Source organism: Lutjanus erythropterus, chromosome 11, assembly GCF_056507025.1.
Source record: "Lutjanus erythropterus isolate fLutEry1 chromosome 11, fLutEry1.hap2, whole genome shotgun sequence".
NCBI lineage: Eukaryota > Metazoa > Chordata > Actinopteri > Lutjaniformes > Lutjanidae > Lutjanus > Lutjanus erythropterus.
The window spans coordinates 2,864,587-2,890,756 of NC_139327.1; the positions used below are offsets into that span (position 1 = coordinate 2,864,587).

General features: G+C 38.5%; 1 protein-coding gene across 3 annotated transcripts in view; it reads right to left on the bottom strand.

The window, feature by feature from the left end:
• Window positions 1–26,170, bottom strand: part of srrm3 (serine/arginine repetitive matrix 3) — a 118,055-nt gene that overhangs the window by 8,102 nt on the left and 83,783 nt on the right. Inside the window, exons 4-11 of one of the 3 annotated variants that reach the window (XM_084730453.1) lie at window positions 21,521–21,622; window positions 20,384–20,464; window positions 19,781–19,849; window positions 15,793–15,828; window positions 15,490–15,540; window positions 13,075–13,182; window positions 9,927–10,089; window positions 52–347 (exon numbers count right to left, since the gene is read on the bottom strand). In XM_084730453.1, the coding sequence (XP_084586579.1) occupies window positions 52–347; window positions 9,927–10,089; window positions 13,075–13,182; window positions 15,490–15,540; window positions 15,793–15,828; window positions 19,781–19,849; window positions 20,384–20,464; window positions 21,521–21,622 (906 nt within the window). Of the gene's footprint in view, window positions 1–51; window positions 351–9,926; window positions 10,090–13,074; window positions 13,183–15,489; window positions 15,541–15,792; window positions 15,829–19,780; window positions 19,850–20,383; window positions 20,465–21,520; window positions 21,623–26,170 lie in introns of all 3 variants that reach the window. The other 2 variants (XM_084730452.1, XM_084730454.1) reach the window with 2 other exon arrangements.

The window sequence follows — 26,170 nt, forward strand, 5'->3', positions numbered from 1 at the left end:
TGCTTGCACAAATGGTCACTCTAGACGCAGGCTCAAAGTCTCTGTGCTTACTTTCTCTGGTGCCGAGAGTTCCTCCCCCTGTGAGCGTGGTTGTGCTGGGAGTGGGCCGAGTCGCTGCTGTGAGCAGGGGAGTGGGAGCTCTTATTCTGGCCTCTCTGGCTCCCTCTCCTCCCTGATGTCTGACTCACGGAGCTCCCCACAGCTGTGTTCCTGCCATCCACACTCCCAGCCTCTCCTGCTGCTGCGCACGTCTGTCCCGTTTGGCTCCTGCTGGGGGCGCTGTGGAGCTTGTGCTCTCTCAGCACATTGGACTGGATGCTTGCAGAGCTAGCAGTCAGCAGACGGAGCTTCTGTAGAGAAATGATGACCAACAAAGGAAAAAAAAGAAAAAAAAAGAAAAAGGACATAAAAAGCATTAGAGTGTTTTCAGGTGGGTGATTGAGTGCTACGGTGTACTTGCCAAAAGAAGGTAAACATCTAAAAGAAAAAGATCTAGGTTCTCTCCATATGGCTTATAGATAGTCCTCTATGGTGCAGCGCATGCAATACTTGGCATGCAAAACCATAATGAGTTGAAGAAATCATAATCGCAAAAACAAACAAAAAAACTAGGAGGAGGAGGAAGAGAGGGAAAAAAACAAAACAAAACTGTGAACCAAATAAGTTTAAGAGCAGAGGCAGAAAGTACAGAGCTACAGATTTTGTAGAGTAGAAAAAGAGGACTTCTTCAGTTTTTTTTTTTTTTTGGTAATGGTTAAAAAAATGAAACAAAACAGAAAGAGAAGACAACTTGACGGAACATCACAGAAATGGAAGGAACAAAATAAAGATCACAATTATTGAATCAATCGAATCAGAAAACAAATCGTCTGCTACTCAATTTTCTCTTTCTGGATTTTTTTTCCTGAAGACAATTGCTGAGATGTGAACAGCGACCCATTTTCTTTGTTTTTTTAATGGTTACTCTTGTTTAACTCCCTTCTGGTTAACATCCACTTACCAATAAAGTGGTATTCCCTCCTTTAGTAGGTAAGGTATGAAGAAAAGGGAAAAGTGGGGCAACATAAGTGCATCATTAGATTCACAAAATGCAAGAGAAAAAGACACAAAACCCTTCCCTGCCAGTGACTCATGAGACAATGCATGGAAATCAATGGAAAAGAACTCAAAAGCAAAGAGGAAAACCACAATGTGCAGGGAATCCCTCACACAGAGAGTAAATCCTCTGGGCCCAGTCACCTTCCTAAACATCAGAGAGCAACTGGCTGGCGAGAGTTCAAGCTTTTCTTTACTGTTTTCTCTCTGTAGTATCTACCACAGGGCAGCTGTTATTTTACAGACTAACTACTTTGGCGTCTACTGTTCTTCTACCATTTCTATCATGGGCTCCTTCATACAGGACACTGTGACTTATCACAATAACCATCTTTTGTGTTAGTTCTAGGGAGTTGTTGCTACATTACATAACAGTGAGTTTTAAGTTATTACTGAGCTCTTCTTGGGTTGAATCACCTTTTATGGTATTTTTTGGGAGTATTGACTGAGGTAAGAATGGCCAAAAACATCTGGTCGGTCAAAGTTCAGTAAAGTTGCCTCTAACTGAAAAGACAAAAAGAATTTGTTTGGATCCTTTAGGGTTTTAAAGTGGAAAGCTACTTTGAAGATAGAAGTTTTCAAAGTTACCAGTGTTTTAAAGGATAAGGCTGGCAATATTCTGTATTTGACTTTGTGTCAATCCCACAAAAAGACCCAAACCAGCAATGAATTGATCCTAAGTAAGCTCATTTATCTGTGCCGTGGAGCTCCATTGTTGTCTAAAAATGATTACACTCACATAGATTGAACTATTCACTCCTGTTTGAGTGGTGAAATTTCTTACTTAGACTAGCATGGATCTGTGGATGGCACTGCCAGACAGTCTGCAGGGGTTGCCATGAACTTTTGTACAGACCTTTGTGGTCCCCAGAGGATGAATCCTACTTTCTTTGGTAATCCCCTGTTCTAGTGCCACTTTGGTTCATGTCCAAATAACTACATAACTAATGCAACACATTCTCACTCCCAACAACATTTTCTATGTTCAGGGCTCCATGGTCAAGTTAGCAACATTAAATATGCAGTGTCTGGTACTACTTTGTTTTAAGGTGCTTGGAGCAATTCTGGCATCGGTATTTCACAACCTGTGTATAACACTCAAAAATCAATATACTATATCCATCTCCAAAACCTTTTAAGTTGATGGCTGGGTTAAAATGAATGCGTTACTTATATAAGTTATGTTACGTATGTTAACTTACTGCAGTGGTTGCCAAACTTTTCCTGGCAGGACCCCCTTTAAAAGACAAAAAAGTTCTTGTCCCACCTTCCCACATTTTTAAATCAATCATTAACAATAATTGGAGAAGCAAGTGATAAAAAAAAGGATTAAACTTGAACTTGAGTGAAATATTGGTTAACATGGAAGCATCAGCACACTCTTTGTTTACTTTCCACTCATAAATCATTTAACTTTATTTCACTCTATATTTCTCTCCTGGTCATCAGCACCAGCCTGCCTCCCAGTTTGGGAACCACTGACTTACTGTATGTTAACAAATAGAAGTTAGGTCAAATAACATAACCAACATACATTAACACATCGTGACATAACATAACTAAAGTATATAAGTTATATTATGTCACTTAAGTAAATCATTTGTGTAGGTCATTAATGCGTAGTACACTGTATATTTGTTGTAGTGTGACAGTAAAGTTGACTTTCAACTTACGTATGTTATCATAACTTACATACATATACAAGTTAAAGGGAAGTCACGCTGACTGCTGGTTTCACATGGGACATGAATCCTGGACTTGTGGTTCCTGTGTTTGTTAATCTGTTCATCCACCCCTCCTCCTCTATACAGACTTTCTTGCTTTTTATACTGTGTGAAAACATAATGATAGAGGTGTACCTACAGTGTGATACACTGGGAGTGAGAACGGGCTGACTAATATCATTCCCATCAGCCTCAGCTGTACTTTGTGTTAAGTGTCAATTAGCAAATGTTAGCATGCTTACATGCTAAGCTACAATAATGAGCATGGTATACATTATACCTAAACAACAATAAAAACTACGTTTGTTAACAGTTATTAAAATATGACATTTTCAGCAGTAATTTAAAGTTGCAATCAGTAATTAAATAAATCAACAACTATTTTAATCATCAGTTTGTGTAATTAATTAATCAGATTAATCAATGCTAAAAATAATCATTAGCTGCAGCTCTAGAATTGATAGATTTGGGGCTGAGTCCCACAGAAACAATAGGGGAGTAAGAAAGTATTGACAGACTAACATTTTGGCACAGTTCAGGTATTTTCAAGGGATTCGTTTATAATAAGACAAACACAGAGCAATGCCAGCCTTATCCTAACTGCATATGTTAGTGGGTGAGTTGGAAATATATTCCAAACCTCTATTTTAAGCCTTCAACAAAAATAGAACTTGGATCAGTGATTCAGTAGGAGTTGGGGACTGAAAATTGTGATGCACAGTTATATGCTGCTCGTTGTAAGCAGGTCATAAGGAGAGGGTACATCTCCAAAAGGCGTTTTATATGAAACCAAATACAGCTGGCTCTTCTGCATGCATTATCTGTCTGAACTGCTTCGTAATCTAAAATACAACAAAAAGCACCGACTCATCCCTGCAGAAAGAAGAGCCGTTCTCCACTAGAGAGAGGACAACTAAGCGGTATAATAAGAAAACACACAACCACTGGTGCTTATGACAGTTGTTAGAAACAGTCGTGGTAAATCAATATGGTGAAAATCATAAGACGAATGTACTAATTCACCAACAAACAGAGAGATGCTGGACAAACAGGAATGCATTCTACCAAAACAGAACGAAAACAAAAGAAGAGAAAGAAATGGACCTGGAAGATAGAGCGGGATATTTGGACTTCAGGATGAAGTTAAGGAGGAAAGAGAAAAACCAGAGCTCTACGTAATCCAATCTTTTAAGAGTCAAATCATAATTGATGAAGTTAGATTAATTTGGTTATAAAGACCACTGGTAAATAACAGAAAGAGAGAGAAAGAGAGAAAGAGAAAGAGAGAGAAACATTGACGTCACTCAGGCTAGGGTGCTTGTCACATTCTCATCTGCATAAAGATCACGTGCGTAGGCAAAGCATTACCTACCTTCCATTTCAATCAGTGACACGTATGCAATATCAACAAAAACAAGGAAAGAAAGAAAAAAAGAAAAAAGGAGAAAGGAATGTTCTCCGCAGCGAAATGGGAAAAAGACAATGACCTCTTTTAGTATCAAAGCTACATATTTTTGTCCAGAGACTAAGGAGAAATAAACAAACCAAAAAGTAAAAAAGAAAATAGAGGGGAGAAAAAAAAAATCCAGATGGAATTCAAATCAAACTAAAAATAGAAACAAAGGATGAGTCTATAAACTACATGATTTGCTTTGTCTTTTTCGCTTGTACAAATGCAGCCATATTTGTATCAAAACGGGAGGGGAAGAAGGATAGAGGTAAGCGGATAGAGTTAATTGTCATATTAGTGGACATCCATGTAGAGTAGAGTAGCTAACAGGACGGGAGGAGGAGGAGGAGGAGGAGAAGGAGGAGGAGGAGGAGGGGGGGGCATGCAGAGCTGGCAGATGTGAGAGATATGTGGGTAGAAAAATGCCAGGACAACAAGAGTGAGACGTGAGTCACACATGACACAGATGAACAGGTAGGAGAGAGGGGAGGAAAGGAGGGGGAGGAGGGGGAGTCAAAGAGTGTTGTAAGGGGCAGTCACTGCTAAGATGGACAACTAGAGAGAGTCAGCACATTTGAAAGGGACCCCAGTCACATTTTGGCCTGGGTCTTCTTCAGTAGCAGCACTTTTCTCTACTCTGTACTGTTTGGACGTCAGCCCAACGTTCTTCCAGGCAGTCTGCTTTATTTATTTATCACTATAAACACAGGTACACTAAGAGAGCGCCTGAAGGAGCTTTGACAGATCTGCTGTTTAAACTGTCTGTGTGAGCAGAGAGCTTACATTCAAAATGGCTTGGGTCCCTTTAAAATAACAATCATGTTAATAAATGCGTGAGTTGTCCTAGTTATTTTCAAGAGTCCATGTACTTGTGTTTGAAGTGTTTGAAAACATCCATTAATAATGAGTAAGAGGACGACTGGCCCCATTGGGGACTGACTCATTCACTGTGCAGGAGACCGTTCCGGATGCTTCCCGCTGAAGCGTCTGTGTGCCGCTCTTTATTGGAGATGGAGTGGAGCACATGTATTTACTAAACTAGCCTGATAGTCCTCATCCTTGTAGCCTCTCTTGAATTAACAAAACACGGTATTAGAAAATACTTCTGATAAAGGATAAATGTGCTGTTTGAGTAGCTTGTCCAAGAAAGTTTGTGAGTGTGGCGTATCCTTCAACTTATTGTGGTGCACTGAGATGTAATGGACTCATTATTGCCCTCTGTGTTCAGAGAGCAGTAAATACCAGGAAGACTGCTGACAGACTGCTTTGACTGAGACAGGTCCATCTGCAGTCTCACAAACTATGTGACATGTAGTTTTGGTTCCTATAGCTAATTAAGTAATTTTGGTACCTAATCTAACCAAGTAGTTTTGGTACCTAAAACCTGACCAAGTCATTTTGGTGTGTATATCAAACAAAGGCATTTGGTGCCTAAATCTAACAGGTGTTTTGGTGCCTAAACCTAACCAAGTAGTTTTTATGCCTAAAACTAACCAAGTAGCTTTGGTGCCTAGCTCTAACAAAGTGGGTAAGCTTTACAACTTGATGAAATTATTTTTTAACACCACCATGTCAGTTTTTTGAGAGAGAAGGCTTCGGGGAGAGGGACTAACTTCTTTGTTTGGTGAAGGCATGTTTGCTAAACTTCTCCACTTCTCATAAAGAGCAGTGCACAGTTGTTTCCCTGAGCCTTTCTATCAGAAGCATCCAGGACTGTCTTCCACACAGTGGATGAGACAGACCCAAATGGGGCTAGAGGACGACTACAAGAACACAAACTGAGATGATACACAACCAGAGCTGTTATACAGAACATTTGCTAAACCACACAACTGCTGCAGTAAAATCAAACTTCAGTTGCATCCAGGATCTGTCACACATAACCATCCTCCTGTGCAAAGATTTCAGTTTGGGCTATTATCGTAAAACAAATATTTTAGCTTTTGGTGGAGATTAACAAGAGTGGCAACATCCCCTTCTGCTACAAAGATGCTGCTTAAAAATGTGAGCCAATTAAAAGCTCCTCTTTCACTACATCCCAACTGTTCGTGATCAAAGAGACCTCCCTTGCCATTCTCCACTGGCCTGAGCAGATAGAGTAGACACAAACGTCAGGGACAGAAGAGATACTGCCACCTAGGGGCAACATGCACATCGACATGGTAAAGTAAAGCAGTAGAGAGGAGCTTGTGTTTAACTCCTGGTGGTTTGGCAGGAGCTGATTGGACGCCTGGAGGAGAAGAGGATCTATCACTGAGCAGAGCATGTGCTTGAGAAGAAAGACAACTGTATTGACAAGAAGAAACTATTACACATACCCAGTTAACCTACTTGGTCCAGTTCCAAAGCATTTGAGTGCTTTTTATATAAACGAGACAGAAAGATTTGGGCATTTATTCATGGGTAAATACCACTTAAATTGATAAGGAAAAAAACGAAACAGTAATGAATGAAATAAGCAGAGAGAAGGAGAGAGAAAGAGACCAGATAAGACCTCATAGACACATGCAAGCTGGAGTAGAAAATAGAAGACATCAGTACTCTGCAGTGAGTGTTTACAGAGTGTTTGCAGCCCATTTAGATGCTTATTCATCACAAGAAGATTATTTCACAAGTCTTCCCTTTGGTCTAAGTGATGTCTTTGTTTTATTCCAATATAATGGCTGTCATTCTACCGTAGTGCTAATGATCAGTTTACAGTGTGGAAGAGTGGGCTTGTTTCCATAACGGCAGAGAGTGATTCAAAACTCATCACATGCAGGCTCTTTAGGTAATCAGAGAGTAACAGAGATGGTTATTTTCAAAGAAGCCTAAACAAACATGGAGTAGTTCCAAATTGCACAAGTAGAGAGGAGTACATATATATGATTTTAAACACTCCAGGCTTTAGGAGATGATCGTGGACAGAATGTGGTGCTGTTTGTATTTTAAGAACAAAGTTGTAATCCTTTTATTATGTAAAGTGTCCACTCTGTGGCATGATATGGATTCAGGTGTAGCACAAGACAGTTTTACAACTTGCCTCATGGAAGATTTAAAATGTCCACATAAAAACAAGTCGCACGCTGAAGTAAACTGTAAACATTTTTGTTTTTGTGCACTGTAAAATAAATAAATTTGTCTTAACTTAAAAGTTTTAAGTTGAATCTGAAAAGTCAAGTTGAGGTACCTTTGTAATGATACATTTCTACTCAAATAATCAGCTGTACTTGAGACAATAAGATAATAAGTTAAACCAAACAAATTTGATTTCCTTTTAAACTCAACTCATCATCTCAAAAGATTTCACGTTAAAGGAACTCATATTTATGTTCTGAAAAAAAAAACACTTGAAATTTTAAGTTAATTAAATTAACTAAAAACTTGTATATTTACGTTAAATTAATGAGAAAGATAATCTGATTCTGCTAAATTCTTGTATGATTTTACAGTGTGTATGCCTTCACTGTGTCATAATTTATTAAAAAAAAAGATATGTATTTAGGAGCAGGGCCACTACTATTGTCTTTACATTTATACATTTATATTTATATTTATATTTATATTTGTGAGTGACCATCAGCAGTTTTGAGAATTGTCAGTCACATATGGAACCAAATGTTAAGAGTAGTGTCTCTACAGCCAGCTAGCCATCAGAACGCTGTTTCTTCTGTTTTAAGGTGAAAGGCCATCTGGCGTTCTGCTCCCAAGCTGTGGTTGTTTTTCATTTTGGCATGAAAAAAGCATCTGGCTTTAAAAAAGCTCCCTTGCATTTCCTCATGAAAACTAATGACAGTGTTTTGTATTTATTATTGGCAGGTCTGTGCTGCTCTCTGCCGGGCAACACTGAAATACAATAAATCGCTTTTGTTTTCTGAGTTGCGATGTCATATAAATAACATAGCTCACTGAAAAGTACAAAGAAAAGTATTTTTATATCAAAATTTTTTCTTTTCCTGTAAAAAGCTAAATATTTTTGATGAATTTGTTTACATAAATGTATCCAATCAAACCAATAATAAATATAATATAATAATATAAAACAGAATTTTACAGAGTAGCTAGCAGAACAATATCTTAGTAAAAGGTGTGTGTTTGGATTACAGCTGGCAAAACCTTCATTTAAATTTCCCAAGAATGTAGATAAGGTATTAATTTAACTCTGAGCCTCCTTCTCCTGATCTAACAACACAGGTGAGGGAGGTGCGTTTAGGCCAGTTGTCTTCTACAGCTCTGTATCTCACTGTATTCACTAAGCCACGAAAATCTGGGTGATCCATTCTTTCCAACACATTGTAAACAGTCTAAAACCCAAACCATGATCTTTTCCTGAACCTAACTAAGCAGTTTTGTTGCCTGAACTCAGACTGTTGCCTAAATCTAAACTGCGACAGAAAATGCTAATTTTTTTTTTTTTAAAAAGACAATAATAAGTAAATTAAGTTTCACATGGGAGACAAAGCTCAGCCTCCTGGGTGGAAGTCCTGTGTTTAACCCATTCATCCAACACAAACCACACCTGATGTAGACTGTATTGCATACTACTTCAGAAAGGGCTGTCTGGCAGAAAGCCCTGAAGGCCAACTTCTCCCATGTGCTCTTGTTAGTTTTACATTGCAGAAGCTAAAGATGTTCTGTCTTCCATTTCACTGTGACTTAAATATACTATGGAAAATTCAGTCAGTTATTAAAGACAACAAGCTTGAAACTTCTCTATTGTAATAGTTTCTGATGATAATAATAATAATAATAATAGCCCATGTTTCAGTTTATTTTCAGTGTGGTTTGTTTTCATTTTGGCATTTTAAATCTTCCATACAGCCCAGCACAAACAGCTGATTTGTGGAGCTGCACCTTGTTCAGAGCCAAATATTGTTTCAATTCATTTTGGCATGCTTTGATCAAGACTTTCCATTAAGTAACTGGATTAGTCACTTCAAGGAGGAATCACAGATTGTTATCACATTAAAGCACCATCAGATGTCTGATCATGACTCTTGACTCAACATTGGTTAATTAAGACTTTATCTGCAGTAAAACTTCAGCTCTCACTCCTGACAGACACATTTTTCTTTGATATTTCTTCACGGGCATGGACCTCTGTGACAGGAGCAAATGTTTGAAGTACCTGTCCCTGGCTCAACTTGATTTTGTTTTTCTTATGCCTTAGCAAGCACCCGCTCGGAAGAAACAACACATCTCTTTGCTCATTCATTTGGAAACATTGTGCGCCAGTGTGGCTCATATTTCCATTCAAGGTGTGGTATGCTAATGTTGTGCTTCGACTCAGACGATGTGTGCTGCTGAACAGAAACGCTAGAACCATTCCTCTCTTTGCTCCCTCCCTCTGTTACCAGCAAACAACAGGAACAAATAAAAAAATCAAGATGGCAGAGGAGTCAAAGAGAGCCAGAAACAAAGCAGCAGGAGCGGCAGGTTTTTACACAGGAGTGTCTTTTACACGTCAAAAATAATAATATTATTAATAACTGGCCTATAACCTAGAAATAACTGATAAAAGAAGAAAAAAAAATCTTTCAACATCAAAGGAGATGAGAATTCATGTCAACCAACACAAAAGAGCAAGATTTAAGTCATCTGTGGAGACTGTGGTAGATACCGTTGGAGTGGGTGGGGGGAGGGTGGGGTGTGGAAGCAAAATAGAGGAGATTACATACATCGTGCCCTTTCTCGCTCTCGGCGTGGTTGAGTCTGCCGGCCTTGCCGTTGCGGCTCCGCTGGGTGTGGTCCCCGTTGTGCCACGCCGTGGGAGTGTTGGGGCCCGGGGACAGCGGGTTGCTGGACGCCTTTTGTCCGTCCATCTTGTGCTTGGAGTTCAGTCTGGAAGAGCAGAGACACACAGCAAAACACAGGTAAATTAACATCACTACACCTGGAACATCTGGACTGAAGTGAAAGTAAAGATTCTTTGCACGTTAACTAAAATCATGATTTCAGGGTTTGTACACCTTTTCCAAAATCAAATTCAAACTCTTTTCAAGCATTGTAGAGGCGGGTTTTCAAGCTTTTCCAGCGCCTTACAGCTGGTAAATGACATATTTATATAGAAAATAATTTCACCTCTTCTTCACATTAAACCAGAAAGTTTAATGTCAAAATGTGTCACCTGTCTGTAAGTAGACTTGCCCGCTTATTAGGGTTACACATTTTCCTTAATTGAAAATGCTAACAATTGAATCCTTAATAATTAATAACATATAAAAGGCATGTTTTTTCTAATTTTTCTGCCTGTTTTTGTTTGTCTTTTTCTCTTTTTTCTGAAGTTGAAGTTTAATTTTAAGTTTTTCCATCAGACAAAACAAAGTCAAATGAAGCACAGTTAATGCCATTTCTAGACTATTGATTAATTAACAATTAATACATGTTTACTGTTTAATGATTAATTATTAACTTCCTATAGAATCTAACCCAGCAAATATCTGACTTACCTTATTTCTTTATCTAAAAAGTTAACTAATGAATTCAGTCAGGCAGTGATTTATTATGAAAGTAATGTGGTTACAACTTCAAGCAGTTTCAAGCACTTTATCCAAAATACAAACATTTTTCAAACCCTGAAAACATTAAAATTCAAGTGTTTTCAAAGATTTACCAGCACCTGTATGATTCCTGTTACTTATACAAAAGTAGGTATAGTATAGTACAAGTAGGTGGGACTCGGAACACGGGTTGGGTACTACTGCTATTGATGACTGCAGTACAGAGACAGACTCAAACGTGCTGGAGTGACAGAATACTACTGGTCATGATGACTAATGTGTTGAATGAATTGAATTGCTGAATCAATTGTTCAGACTTGGAGAGTGTCAGCTCACCATTTATATTTATCAGAGGTACAAAGAACATGAATAAAACTGCATTGATTTTGTTTGCAATCACTTTCTCCTCATCTTTATTGTCTGTGCTTGTCAATTCAGCACAACATTTCTGATGTATCTCATCTGTCAGCTACAGAATTTATTTCCTGCTCCAGATTAGGTTTCTTTTTGTTTCTATTTCAACTAATTTTATATGAATTTAATCACTATCAGTATATTTATGTATAACAGATTGTGCTGTTTTAAGGCTGAACTGTTACTGAACACTTTCTAAATAATTTCTAAATAAATAAATAAATAAAAATAATGATAACTTTTTCCACTACAGGAATTTTCCTCAGGTACTAGGAGTCTTTGGAGGGACTCCACAGGAACGAGGTCTAAATTAAATTCCAAGGACATTATTTTACCCCCAGAAGTCCCTTCTTGGGGGATAGTACTTTTCAAAATGTGAATACAGGAACTTTACAGATTGAGCTTTCAATGCTGCGTCATCATTGTGTATGACATCTAAAACAGCTGTTGCTTTTGCACACATCAGCAGACTAATTTAGCGTTGCGGGTCTCTAGAAGACAACAGACAGCAGGGCCCTTTTAGTTCCTTACACAGTAGCTCCAGAGAGAAAAAATTCAGGTTACTTTGGGTGGAAACATAGCTAAAGTCTGTTTACAGGTCTTGGGGAGTACTACTGCACATGTGAGTTATATATAAAAGCTTTGGTGGCTCACACTTGAGCTGCTTTAAGTCTGTTAAATGTCCTCATGTGATGCCATTTCAGTCAGCATCAGCAGGGTCGAAAATGAAAGATATCTGGGGGTGTGGAGTTGGAGTGTGGAGACCCTGTAGCCTGTACCTCTTCTCTACTTCAGGCTAGAGGCTCAGGGTTATATTAGCAGATCTATCCTATTGATTATTAATGTAATGAATAAAAAAATACTATAACTCTGGTTCTGCTGCATCAATTTTGATCCTTTCTGCTGCTCTTTGCTGTAACTAAGTAGTGCAAAGTGCTTGATAAACGTTAATATTTTTCTTAAACAACTTTTTCTCTTACTGGTCCGTTCTTTAAAATCTTAAAGGGAAAATTCACCCCAAAATAAAAAAAAAACATATTTTTCCTCTGGTCTGTAGTGTTATTTATCCATCTAGATTTTTTTGATGTGAGTTGCAGAGTTTTGGAGATATCAGCTGTAGAGATGTCTGCCTTCTCTCCAATATTATGGAACTAGATGGTCCTAAGCTTGTGGCACTCAAAGCACAAAAAAATACATTTGAAAAATTCAAAACCAGTGTCTCTTTCAAAAAAATCATGACCTGGTTACTCAACATAATAGACTCTGCAAAAGAAATAATCTAGGTGCATAACAGCACTACAGGTCAGAAGTATGTATTTTGCGCTGAACTGTCCCTGTAGGTGTAATTCTTTAAAATGTCTTCTTCTACTTTAAAATCCTTATACCTTATGAAATAATCATTCTGCTCTGTCACTGGCTTTTATTGCTAAAGAATACCTTGCACAAGAGTGTAAAAACCTTAGTAATTGCACCTTTACAGTCTTATTTGCCCTAAAAATAAAAGTGTGAGAACCCTTTAACATATTAGAACTTTAAAATCTAAACTCATTCAGTAAAATAAACTAAAATAAAGCAAAATAAAATGTAAAAATATAGTAAATTTGTTTTTTTCAAAATAAAAATAAGATGCTCTGTGCTACATAAACTAAGTGTCACCAACAATGAATATTTTTTCTTCACTCTCAGTCTGAGTGCAGAATGAGATATCACAGCCATTTAATGGGGGCTATTATAAGACATGCTGAGGAGCCCCATTTGTATCCTAATCTATCCCCTGAGGACCAGGAATAAATGGGAGAGAGACTGACAGTCACCAGGGTAACTGCTCAACAGTCAGTAGAGCAATATCACTGTGTCATGTAAAGTGTGTGTGTTTATACATGTGATTGTGTGTGCGTGTTGAGGAGTGTACCTGGCAGGAGATTTGGAGGTGCTCCGAGTGGAGGACAGGGAGGCGCTACGGGAGCTGCAGCAGCTGCCTTGACGCTGTGAACTCCTGCTGGGGGTCTCACCAGGGGACCTGATGGATGACAACAGATGGACGAACACACGCCACGCACATGCATACATATACGCACATAATATGTATGTGCGCACACATCACAGGGACACACGCCACAGCGAGCTCAGTCGTCGATCTCTGATATGTAAAACAGTTCATGCACTGCCAAACACTTTCAATATATATTCTAATCAAGACATGGTGCAGATGTATGGCAGGGAAATTGTGTTGAACTCACACATAATGCTTTACAGTCATTAACATTCTCTGTGCATCTGAGTCGGAGATAATGGGTGTAAAGCACCAATATAAATTTATGAGAGACTGAACGTGATTCCAATTGTACTCATTGTTGAGGACTGAGACGATTGTCCTCTGTTTGTTTTACTGTGTGCAGAAGACACTTCAGTCTCACTTATTCTTACACACTGCATACTGTACATGGAATTGTACTGATGATGAAAGTGAAACTTTGTTATAAGCAGACAGGATTTTCTATGAGGAGCCATACAAGCCATCTGTCATTCTGCCCTCTCACATATACACACACTCTCCTGTCACATACATATATTGTCACTTATATATGGATGCTTTTGACACACATACACCTTTTTTTTACTCATTTTTTTTATCCAACATATGGGAGAAGTTTGCCTTTCTGACAGAAAGTACTTTCCTTCTGTGAGGTGTTGTGAGAAGGTCCAGAAAGGGCTTTCTGGTAGAAAGGCTTTAGGAAGTCAGGTGACATAAAGAGTGACAAAGGCCCCACAGTGACTCCCATGTCAGCTGATTTATTTTTGGTTTAGCTGACAAAACTACTTGGTTAGGTATAGAAAAAGATCATGGTGGAGATTAAAGGGATAGTTCGCCCCAAAATCAAAAACACAGATTTTTTATTTATCCATCTAGATTGTTTTGGTGTGAGCTGTGGAGTTTTGGAGATATCTGCCATAGAGTAGAACTAGATGGTACTGAGCTTGTGGTGCTCAAAATACAAATATTTGAAAAACACAATCGCAATGTCTTTTTCCAGAAGTCATGACCTGGTTAGTCAAGATAATCCACAGAGTGGGAGCAGTATCATGTAGGAACTACTTTCTTTCTGCAGAGGAATCTACTGGGAATTAGAGCTTAAGATCTGTACCCAAACCTGACATGTCTGGGTTGGGTTTGGGCTGTATTATTATTTTTGCCAGTTCAAATTCCCCCTGTATTGTCCCTGTCGCTGCCAACTTCAACTATTTGGTACATAAAGGGAAGCTTGTTAAGAAAAATGTCAGGCTGTAGGAGGGTTCAGGTAAGGTTCAGACAGGATTTTGTCAGGCTTGGGCCTTTTCAGGCTCAACTTTTCAGGCCTGATTAAAGTTCTTCTGGGAATATCTGTCTGTGGATTATCTTGAGTAACCAGGTCATGACTTCTGAATTTTTCTAGTTTATTTATTGGCACTCTCTGATATAATGGCACTTTAGTCCCATTATATTGAAGAGAAGGCAGACATCTCTATGGACAGTATCTCCAAAACTCTGCAACTCACACTAAAACAGTCTAGATGGATAAGCACTACAGGTAAGAGGATAAATTTCTATTTTTGATTTTCAGGTGAACTGTTCCTTTAAACTAGACTATGCGTTCAAAAGGCTTTCTGGGACAAAGCCCTGAAGGCTAACATCTCCCATGTGCTGGATACCAAAAAAAGATGAGACAAAATACATGCCTGTGAACATAGTTTGAATTACAGGGGAGCTAAGTGGAGCTCTGCTCCCCTGAAAAGGACATGAGCTCCCCTGAAAGTTAACTTTGAGACAGTTATAGGGAGCTCTAAAACATTTCCAGTGTTACAGGTTATATTTTCTTTTCCTTTTTTATTTACACAGCACTTTTCATTTATAGTTAAAGAAAAACACAAGTGTGCTGAACAATGTTTAACAAATATTCAGCTTTATTGGTTTACAGCGTGATGTGATTCTTCTCCAGCTGATTTCATGATTTTTATTTTTTGCTCTGATTGTTCTATGATTTTGAAACAGGAGCATTTTGTTGTTGTTATGTAGTGTCTATTAAATGTTACTGTCTGTAGTAGTAACAATAGATTGTTTTCACAGTAAACCTGTATGCATGTGTATGTGACATGTTTTAGCAGCACCAGAGGGTGTAAACTGAAACCTCACATGTGAGTGTTAAGTATGTTGATATGTGAAAGTTACAATATCTGTATGTGAAAGGAGAACGAATGAATGAATTCTGGCTTGAAGGTCCCTCATTCTTTTGTGTCAGCTCAACATTAACATGTAAATGGTTTTAGAGTGATTTCAAGTGCGTCTCACCTCTTTTTCTGTTTGTTCTTGTCTTTGTGTTTGTTCTTTGGGCTGCCCGATCTGAAACACACACCGTATGTAAGATAATGAAACTGTGTGCATTAAAGCATGTGAAACATGAACTCAGTGTACCACTCACCCATATGGATTGTCTTTTGAACTAACAGTAATCAATAGGCAGAAATGACAATAACATTACACACGCCTTACACAAGAAAACTCATTTGCAGCACAATGCTTTGATGCACGCTATCATAAACAATGTTATTAACAGCGCTGATGGTGTTTTGATGTATTTGGTCTAATACACACCTGTATCTCCTCTTTTTCCTGGAGCCTGATGCAGATCTATAAAGATAAAGAAAACATCAAAAATCATTAGAATGATGAAGGCTACATCCACTGAATAATTCATCTACAGTATGCTACAACTGTGGAACGGGCCTCTTTACTGAAGGATCTGGTTAACTTTTCCAGCTTTACCTTAAACTCAGAAAAGGTTTTTGTTTTTTTCTCACATCGGCTGATGTTCCAGATTTGAGGTGGTTCTGGGAATATCAAACCTGCTTCTTGAAATAAATTCTAGGACATCAGAGGTGTATTTTGGACAAATGCTTGAGGCTGAACCCAAAATCTAATCTGTGCTGTCATCAATCCATGTGTGTTTATGTTCGTCTTTATGATCACCTCCAAAGAATACTGAAACTACACAAAGTCCCTGAAGGTGTGCAAATTTCTCATGCAGTGGAGAGTCATTCACTCTGCACTGTGAACACTCACTCAACTCAAACGTTTATTTTAAACAGCTTACACGCAGAACTTTTAATGTGCATAATTTTGAGATGTTTCATAACTGAATTGAACTAAGGTAGAAAAAAATTGTTTAAGGAGTTTTGTAAAAATCCAACTGAGTTTCGAACCAACAACTGTTTGGTCACAGTGAAGAACATTACAGACAAATTGCAAATTTATTAAAATTTAAGGAGGCAGGCCCTGATTTCAGTACTAACCTTCAGAATATATGTTTTTTTTTTCAAACTATAAAAAATTAGAGTCTTGCAATTCTCAGATTTATATCTGCACTACACCTTATATAAAGCATTTAAAATGTGAGGAGAGTAAAAATGGCAGGACACAAACGTTGAGATAGACTGTTAACTCAGTCTACATGAATTTATTTCTCATTTCTAAAGTTTTACCACATGTATATGTTTTCAGTGACACGTCAAGATAATATAAGGTGACACAGAAATGGCAGCAAAAATGGTCAGAAACATTCATTTATCCATAAATGAACTCTTCCTAGAAATTATTAAGAAGGCTTACTGTGAATTGGATCATGATGGTTTGACATTTTTAAAAAGTGGGTCCCATACAAAAAAGTTCTGGAAGCACTGTAATAGAGTACTTCATTTGATACCTTTATTCAAAGCTTTTTCTTTATGAAGAACGCGTGCAGTCATTGGCTGTGAGCAAAACTATGTGTTAGGCTTATCTATGCTGAAAAGAAAACCACATTTGCAAGTTAAAGCTGTTACTAGAGGACCTGCTACATATATTCACATCTTCAGCTACCTAATATTACCAAAACACTAACTAACTAACTACCTAGCTAATCTACATAAATCATTAGGCAGATAGTTAGCTAGCATTTTGCAAATATTAGCTAACTTAAGATGTAACCTTATATGTTGATTTTACATGAAAAAGGAGAAAGTTGACCAGGGTACCAAGTTTGCTTAACTGTTATTGGATCATAGGGGAAAAAAAGGGTCAACTAGGCTATAATGGCTTTATAAATGTTAGTAAAAAAAAACAAAAAACAAAAAAAAAACACTTATCATTTCATTTAGACTAGACCTGGGGGAAAATGCAGCCCACAAGGCCATCATATAAATACCAAAAACTAAAAGTCGAGAAAGACAGTCAGCATAGTACACTGTAAAATATAAAGTTTTGTACATTAACAACAAAATATTAACCCACAATTCATCACATGGCAATTCAGAAAATGTGACCAACAGTAGAAGTGTCCTATATAGAACACTTCTAATCATTCCATTATTAGAGATTTGGTTATTATTAGGACCTTCTATCATTTGTATCTGGTCCACAGCAGCCTGATCAGTTTGTAATGTTGCCCTCCATGAAAAATAATTGCCCACCCCTGATTTAGACAGTCTTGAATATTTGTGTGACCTCCTATGTATGCATAAATATAACAACTCATATGTGTGCACATTTGATAACAAATACAGCATATGAGCATTACAAAAAGACACTGACACACAAAGCATTGTCAGGCTGCAGCTCCCTGACACGGAATATGAACATGTTCATGTTACTGTGAACAGCAGGAGGATCGTGTGTTTCCATGTGCCAACTCCTAAACGGAATATTAAACGTGTGCATGTGAGCTCCCTCCTTGCTACTAAATCTAAATCACATGCATACATCCATATGTGCAGAGACTTCCCCAGAGAGCTCTCACAGCAGGATCTTCTGCTTGGTATTCTACAGGTGCTGGATGTCACGCTTGTTTTTTTAAATGTCTGGCTGTAGAAGATGCTGCTCCCTGCGACAAAGCAGCCATAATAAACCAAGATTCAGTTTCTCTTTAACCACATATCTGAGTATACAGTAATGATGAGGAGGTTGGCCGCTCCTCATTGCTCGACTGACACATCACCTCCATATCACTTTCACCCTCATTGCAGTTTCCATGGTGATTAGTCAGGCCGATCTGTGAGAGCTGAAGAGCCCTACATCTCCTCCGCTGTTTTACACACCTACAGCATGCAGTGGAGTGAGAGGGAGTGCCAGCACAAAGTGTGTTGATTCTCTGAAAGGGGAGTAATAAAGCTGTCACAGTAATGTATGTGGCTGATATGTGACTCAGAGCTGCGGCCCCAATAGCAGCACATGTTTCCCCACTGGAGGGAATCAGCCAGGGACTACTGTATATGAAGAGAGCTCATTATTCTTCTCCTCTCTCACACACTACGGTCACAGTCCAAGTCCATCATCCCTCCGTCTACACAAGGACATGGATAGTAGATCTGAGGTGTACAGATGGAGCTGTTATTTTAAAGTTGTATATCAAAAAAACAAGCAGCGTTATGAATTTGCAGAGGACAGGATCAAAGCAACCCCCCCCTCTCCTAACATGCACCTTAAAAAGACGACTCGCATCAAGGGAGGGTAGCTACTCTGGGGAGGAACCCCCCCCCCCATCCCACCTCATTTATACATTATTCATATATCAACAGTACCTGCAATGCAGAGCAGCTTTGGTGCGAGGCGTGGGGGTGAGGAGAGGACGAGGGGGGACTGGGATGTGCGTGGATGGATGAGAGGTGGGAAACAAGAGCGGGGCAGTGCATTGATGCTCGGCTGTTCGGTGAGAGGCTCATTTTTCTTGTGTTGTGCGCCCCCGTACAGGCCGGGTTATTAGAGCAACACATTTAGCCCCGCTCCCCCCGAGTCACACAACACACAACTGGAGGAGGAGGAGGAGGAGGAGGAGGAGGACACTCTACAATTGTTTATTGTTGTTATGATATCCCAAAGGCACGAGCAATTGTTGATGAGCTGTTGCTCTTTCTTTCTCTTTTTTTGTTATTGTACTTCCTCTCCTCCCTCATTCCTTTAATCCATTCTTTCTTCCCTCTCTTTTCTTCTCTTTCTTGAATTATGTTTTCCCTTCATTCTTCCCTACTTTTTCTTCCAATCTTTCTTTCTGCCTTTCACCCACTCTCTGTCAGCCCTTCATTTTCCTGCCTTTCTTCCTTTCCTTTTCCCCTTCCTTTTCTTCCAGTCTCTCCATTTTTCTTCCTCTTCTTCTCATCTTTCTTCTTTTTATCCGTTTTCATTTCTCTCTGTTTTTCCTCTCTGTCTTCTCTTCTTTGAATGATGTCATTCCTCTCTTCCTTTTCTCTCCTGCCTACCTTTCTTTCCTCCTTTCCTTTTTCATCTCTTTTTCTTATCTATGTTCTTGTTTCTCGTGCTTCCATTCGTACCCGTCTTCTTCTCTTTCTCTTATTTCTGTCCTCTCTTCCTTCTCCATCCTGTCTTCCTTCCTTTGTTCTTCCCTTATTCTCTTTTTTCTCCCTGTCTTTCATCCTCTCTTCCTTTTTATTGTTCTATTATTCTTTCCTCCCTCCCTTCCCCTTTCCTCTGATGTCTCTTCCACATCCATCACTGTGAGGGTGACTGTTGACAAACCCTTGAAAAAGTCAGAGTGTGTCTCTCGTGCTGACACGTCTCTGATGACACTCACACACAGTCTGCACACACTCACCTGTCTCGCTTGTGTTTCTTCCCACTCTTTTTCTTCTTCTCTCTGTGAGTGGGTGAGGAGCTGCCAAACCTATTGATGGAGAGAAGGGAAACATCTGCATGCCATGACTGCAGAATGAGCCTCAGATCGCTGTTAAATTCTGACTTTTCACTCATCACTGTTACATTACATTAAAGCTCAGAGGCATCATTGTTAGCAGAGGTGACAACCTGTAATAGCTCAGCTGATTCTTCTCACCGAGGCTCTCTTTGTCCCCAGTTCTCCTCACCTTTTTGTGCCTTTTTCTTCTTATTCTTTCCTCTCTTTTGCACCAATGTACCTTTCCCTTCCCTCTCTGTCTCTCACTCTTTTCTATTTCTTTCGCTGACCTTGTCAAAAGAAAGAGGAAGACAAGACTATGCTTTCCTAATGAGTGTCCACAGATTTTTCCTCTCTCTACAATTGCAGTATCTGATGACTCATTCGCAATATTCACACCAAAATAATTGGAATTCCATTTCACAGAACCACAGTGTAATTATTTTGTCAACGAGTCCAGAAAAATAGAAAAGGAAAAGGGAGAAAAATCGAAGCACTTCATCAGTGGAAGCTGTTTCCACTCACCGACTCCTCCGGCGGCCAGATTTCTTCTTCTTCCTTTTCTTTGGACGAGGGGATGGAGAGCTGCTTGATTTCCTCTTCACTCTGAATTGGCCAAAGAAAGGGAGAACAAGAGGGAGAGCGAGATCAAGAGCAACGTCAAGAGCGAGGAAGGCCGAAAATAATTTACAAGTGATTGTTATTATAATAATTTTCACAAAGAATAAATTTCTGATTATAGTTATTTGCTGCTGTGCCGATAACAAGGCGATAAGTGTCTATTTTCTCATTTCCTCGATTCATTCTGTCATAGAACTACACAATATTCACGCAATGTATCTTACAATGGAAACAAGAAATTGCTTTGAGGAAATTACACTTAATCTTTTTCTGCAACACACGCAGCAGAGAGCACAATCTAAATGACCATCTATATTATGCTTTTCAGACAGAAACAGTAATGGGTGTTTATCTGTGGGTGTGTGCTGCGACTGGGTGGTGTGTGTGTTGCTGCTGGATCTGAAGAGTATTTGTATCCCAAGATCAAATTTATGTTTATGGATATTATCAAAGGAAACAGCCCATAGGCCATGTGAAGGAGATAATAGGTGGCTGATTTAATTCACCACTTGAGAGGTCAGAGCTGGTCAACACGTCACCATTTAACAGTATGAGTATGTTTGAAACAGGACTGAATATTATTGTGCTAAAAAGAATTATAAGAAAATAATAATAACAATATTATTGCAAAATCTATTGAAAATTTGAAACAAAAAAACATAATGCTATCAGTCTATTTCATCTTTAACTTTGTTTATTATGCATTTTATCTATTTTTTTTTGGGGGGGGGGGGGGGGGGGGTAAATGGCACTAAAAATATGAGTGTAGGAAGGCGGGGAGACATTCTGTCATCATAACTGTAAAAAAGCATATATAGTAGCACTAAACATATGGTATTAGGTATGGTATGACATAATGGTGTTAAGGGGGGAGACAAAGCTAGCCTGGAAATAAAGAGAAATTTTTTAAAAGCGTACAGTATGTTTAAAAAATGCTGGATTATTTACATGATATTGTCATATGTGTTACATTTTGTCAATATCACAGTTGTCGTCAATACCTGTATATTGTGACAGTCCGTGTTCGAACATGTGCTTTACCTGTTGTCACTGTGGTAATCATGCTCATAGTCTCCATCTTCATAGCCGACCAGTTCGGGGTCCTCTTCATACTCATCAGGCTGATAGTGCAGGTGATTGACCCTGAAAACACAAACGTATGGAGTCAAAAATGTGGTGTGTGTCCCATTTGTCCCATTCCTTTTAGTGTAGCGGAGCCTTTCCAGTGAGCCAACATGCACAATAGCAACACCCTGACTGTCTGACCTGAATGGAATGGAACTTTAATTAGTATCATTGCTAACACCTGTTTCATGTCAAAATGTCAGCTGGGAAAAAGATTTGTTCTCATTAGAGACTTTATAAAAAAAAAAATCTAAAGCCATGCTACCAGCTCTGTGAGGCTTACACTGGTGTTTTCAGGTAATTGCTAACGTCAGCACGCTAACATGCTCACAATAACAAAGCTAGCCTGCAGATGTTTGACATGTTCACCATCTTAGTTACTACCAAGACTGCTAGTTTTTTTTAAGCCTTTTCAAAAAAGTTATTTTAGAGTTTAAAATATCTGATAATGTACTAGTAATGAAAAAAAAAACATAAACCCATAACATATATGATCATATCCAAATTTGTGCAAAGATGATTGGTCAGTGTGTGGCACACTCTTTTCAAGCAACTCACAACAAGAGCTCAGACCTGCTGACAGTATCTCTTCTGACTCTGCTTTAAAAAGGGAATATCAGCAGTCCCTCCTTTTAAACGCAGCAGGCTGAAAAATTCTTTTATACATAAGTTTATTCTGCTGCTAAACCAAATCACTGGGCAGCTAACTGAGATCTCAGTCCAAATGATATAATGTGATGTACACTGTATATCTGTCATGACTGTTTGTTGTCTTTTTTGTACATTTGTGGAAAAATGCTAAATCAATTTCAATGTACTGGCAATAAAGTTGTATCATATTGTATCGTATTGTAATGTATCCTATCGTATCATATTATATTGCATCACATTCAGAGATCTGTTTATTTTAAAGAATTATGACTAAGGTCATAAGCAGGAAATTTTAAAGTTAAATTTTAAAGGACAAATTATGGAATGGCGACACATTTTCTAAATGATAATTGTCATTTATCTCTTATTTGTTGGCCTAGCTAAATTTGTTTATTAGCAGTAAATATAGCTGAGGCTGATGGGAATGGCATTAGTTTGGCATTCAACAAATTCAACATTTGACCAGCACTAAATAAAAAGTTGATCACCAATTTTTATTACAATTCTTTCCGAGAGGAACATGAATATCTGCACCAAATTTTATGGCAATCCATTCAGCAGATGTATATCATTCATAAGCACACATTTCAACCCACAGGTGGTGCTAGAGGTTCCTCTGGGAACATGACTGTATGCAGACAATTTCATAGCAATCCATCAAATAGCTGCTGCACCCAAGTGATAAACCGACCTTCCCATCCCTTGAACAAAACAGCTAGATAAAAATTTTCACCCATGTTTTAATGTTGCACAGAATCTACTTGACGTACGTACCCATCTGCCATGTAACTAGGTTTAAAAACAATGAAAATGTGATGCTCACACACTGACTGCACATCTATACTGACATTTCTAATCTTTTCTCACCCCAGCAGCGAGAATATCGTCATCTCTCTCACTCTTACAGCTCAGCTTGTGGGCTTCATATCTTCCCACTGGTTTCTCACACATTCTGTAGCCTATTGTATATACAGACAGATGGCAGCAGCCTCCTCCCTAATCCTCCCTGCCCCTCTACCCCCGTCCCTCTTATGTGGCCTCCTCTGATCCACCAGATCTGACCTTGCAGGCTCCATGTGGACTAAAGAAAGAGATAAAAAAGAAACACACTACACTGATTATTTTTCTCCCTTATGCAGTTCTATCTCTGTGACCTTGTCGCGTCCCAGTATTGTTACAAACCCCGCAGGTCAGGCTCTGGGCTGTCTAGTACTTTTTACACAGAGAAGTAGCATATGTAAGTGTATGCAGAGGTTATCTGGATTAGAGTGATGATGACAGAGACATAACCTCAATGACTAACCATGCAGCCTCAATTAGTAACAGAGAGATGAAAACAAGCGGAAGTAATGAGACAAATGGAAACCAGATAGACGTTGACAGAGCAAAGGATAGTACATCTCTATGAGGAGATCAAACACACTGAGCACACTATAAGAGCAAATTTAAGACTAATAAAGAAGGGAGGGGCAGACAAAAGATGTAGAAAAGTAAGTGGTGTAAAATGTCTGGAAGGAGAGTGTGTGGAGGATTTGCACAGGGCACAGGCCTGACGGTTAGTTAGGAAGAGACGAGGCAACAGAGCCCTTAATTGGCTGAGCACCACTGGGCACAGCAGGGATGCCAAGTACCAGCAAAACAACCTAACTTCACAATGACAGCGCTATCTGTACACATACACAGAAAAGTGTTGGAGCTCGACAACACACACTGCAGCACTCGCTCTGATGAATAAACTTGTGCGTTACAAAAATCATTTTAATTCAGACTTCAGCAACAAAAAAAACAACAGTCTCACAAAACAGAATCAGTTGAGGAGAGAAGTGAACAACTGCAGGCAGTGTGGCTGTGACCAGTTCATATGAGAGAAGGGGTTTTAATCTCACTATGTTTGACACTCTGTTAAGTTAAATTCACTATCTGAATGAATAAAGACTAGATGGCATTTTAGGTACTAAAACATATGCTGCATTCATGTTATCAATGCAAAAAAGAAAGAACATTTAACTTCTGTATACACACAAAAACAACACCCTGCAGGAAAAAACGATTGCTACTAACAGCTATATTGATTTTGGTTTTATAATTTTATATAATTCCAACGGTCAGTCTCAAAAATAACTATTGCCATTTTTTTTGCATATGCTAATGTATGCTTCAAAGAGCTATGAATCAAAATGAACAACTACCTTTATGCAAACATAAAATGCTGTACAAATAGATTTTATTATTTAATAAAGGCCATTTTTTCAAGTAGTTATTTTTCTTTGTATTTTAATATCTTGATAAATATTGTATGTATGATGGACACTTTATTGTGGTATTATCATACTGTGAATATTTGGTATTGTTATATATCTATTCCATAATGTACTGTTAGCTGGAGGTTGAGCCTGCAGACAACACTCAGGGTATAAAAAGACTTCAAACTCATCTGCATGTTAAAAAAAAAACTTTGAAAGCTTTTTTGTTTTGTTTTTTGCAGTCATTATTTTTCTTCTGAAAAGATGCTAAAAGTGAGCATCAAACAAATATTAAATATGAGACATGGCAGTGAAGGACAGTGGTCAAATGTGACTGAGTTGTAAGGTGTGTTAATGATACAGCAATCTACATAGTATTTACAATTCTTTTTATTATATGAGGATTCATTTTGAAAAAAATGGCCTTCATAAAAATCAGAACTAGCAGGTTCTGTTCCAGAAGTAAGAAAACCGAATTCAAAATCCCATTAACATTTGTTACTATAGTACGCTAATAACTATAAATACAGCTTCAGAACACAGAATATCACATGGCATGCTTGTAAATTTTCATGGTAACACTGTTTTTCTGCGATCACAAAGTGATTGCTGTCAGTTACAAAGGTTTCAGCTTTTAATATCATGTTCTGTTGTCGATGCTGAATACAGACAGTAAACCCCAGGAACGTGCTTCATTTTTCAGAAGAACAAATGAAAGAAATACTGAATGACAGATTGTAGTGACTTACAGAGGCTTGTGGAACAGAGCAGAAGACTTGACATTGTGACTTTGGCTGTCTACAGACGAATCTGGCGACTGCTTTGTGTGTTCCGCCATCTGGTGGTGCCGCCATTGCTGCGGTGGAACGTCACGTCTGTCACTCTCTATCACTCTCTATCACTCTCTATCACTGTCTCTATCACTCTATTCCCTTCTAGACACCATGTCTACTGTTACTTGCTAATAGTGACAGCACAGATAATTGAATTAACAGCAGCCCTCAGTAACTGGTGAAGGTTCCTCTTACGATGGTGATATAAATGTTCTTAAAATGTTACACAGTAGTTAGACATTGGTTGTGACAACAGCTTGGAATGGATCATGGAGAAGAGAAAAAACAGACCACATCTGCCATATTTATATATTATATTGGAGTGAATCTCTGTAGAGTCTCTGCTGTCAGACAGCGGCTCTCTTCATCAAGTAAAGCTTTGTAGAGAGAAGTTGAAATTTGAGATGAGATTGTTGGAACAGCCGAACATTACAGGTTCTTCCCAACTTCCTTAGACGTAGTTATAATAAGTAACATCTCATAAAAAGTAAGTGTAAAAGTAGAGAATTGTAAACTTCTTATGTCGACTTGCATTCATTCAAACTCATGCTGTAAGGAGACGCCACGGCAGCAGTGGCGGCTTTTCTATTCTGTTAGTTTTCCTCCATCCACTTCTGAAACCAAACATACGGCATCACACTGTGCTGACATAATTAGGGGTTATTTTGTTGAAGAAACTTTACGCACTCAGGCCACTAAAGGCAAAATAATTTGGATGAGAAAATGACATTTTCACCACTTTTACCAATTTACATATAAAATCTCAATTCGGTCTTTTAAAAACAACAGGCTTCATTTTAGCCATTTTAGCTTCTTGCTCAGACTAGTGTCCCTGTGGG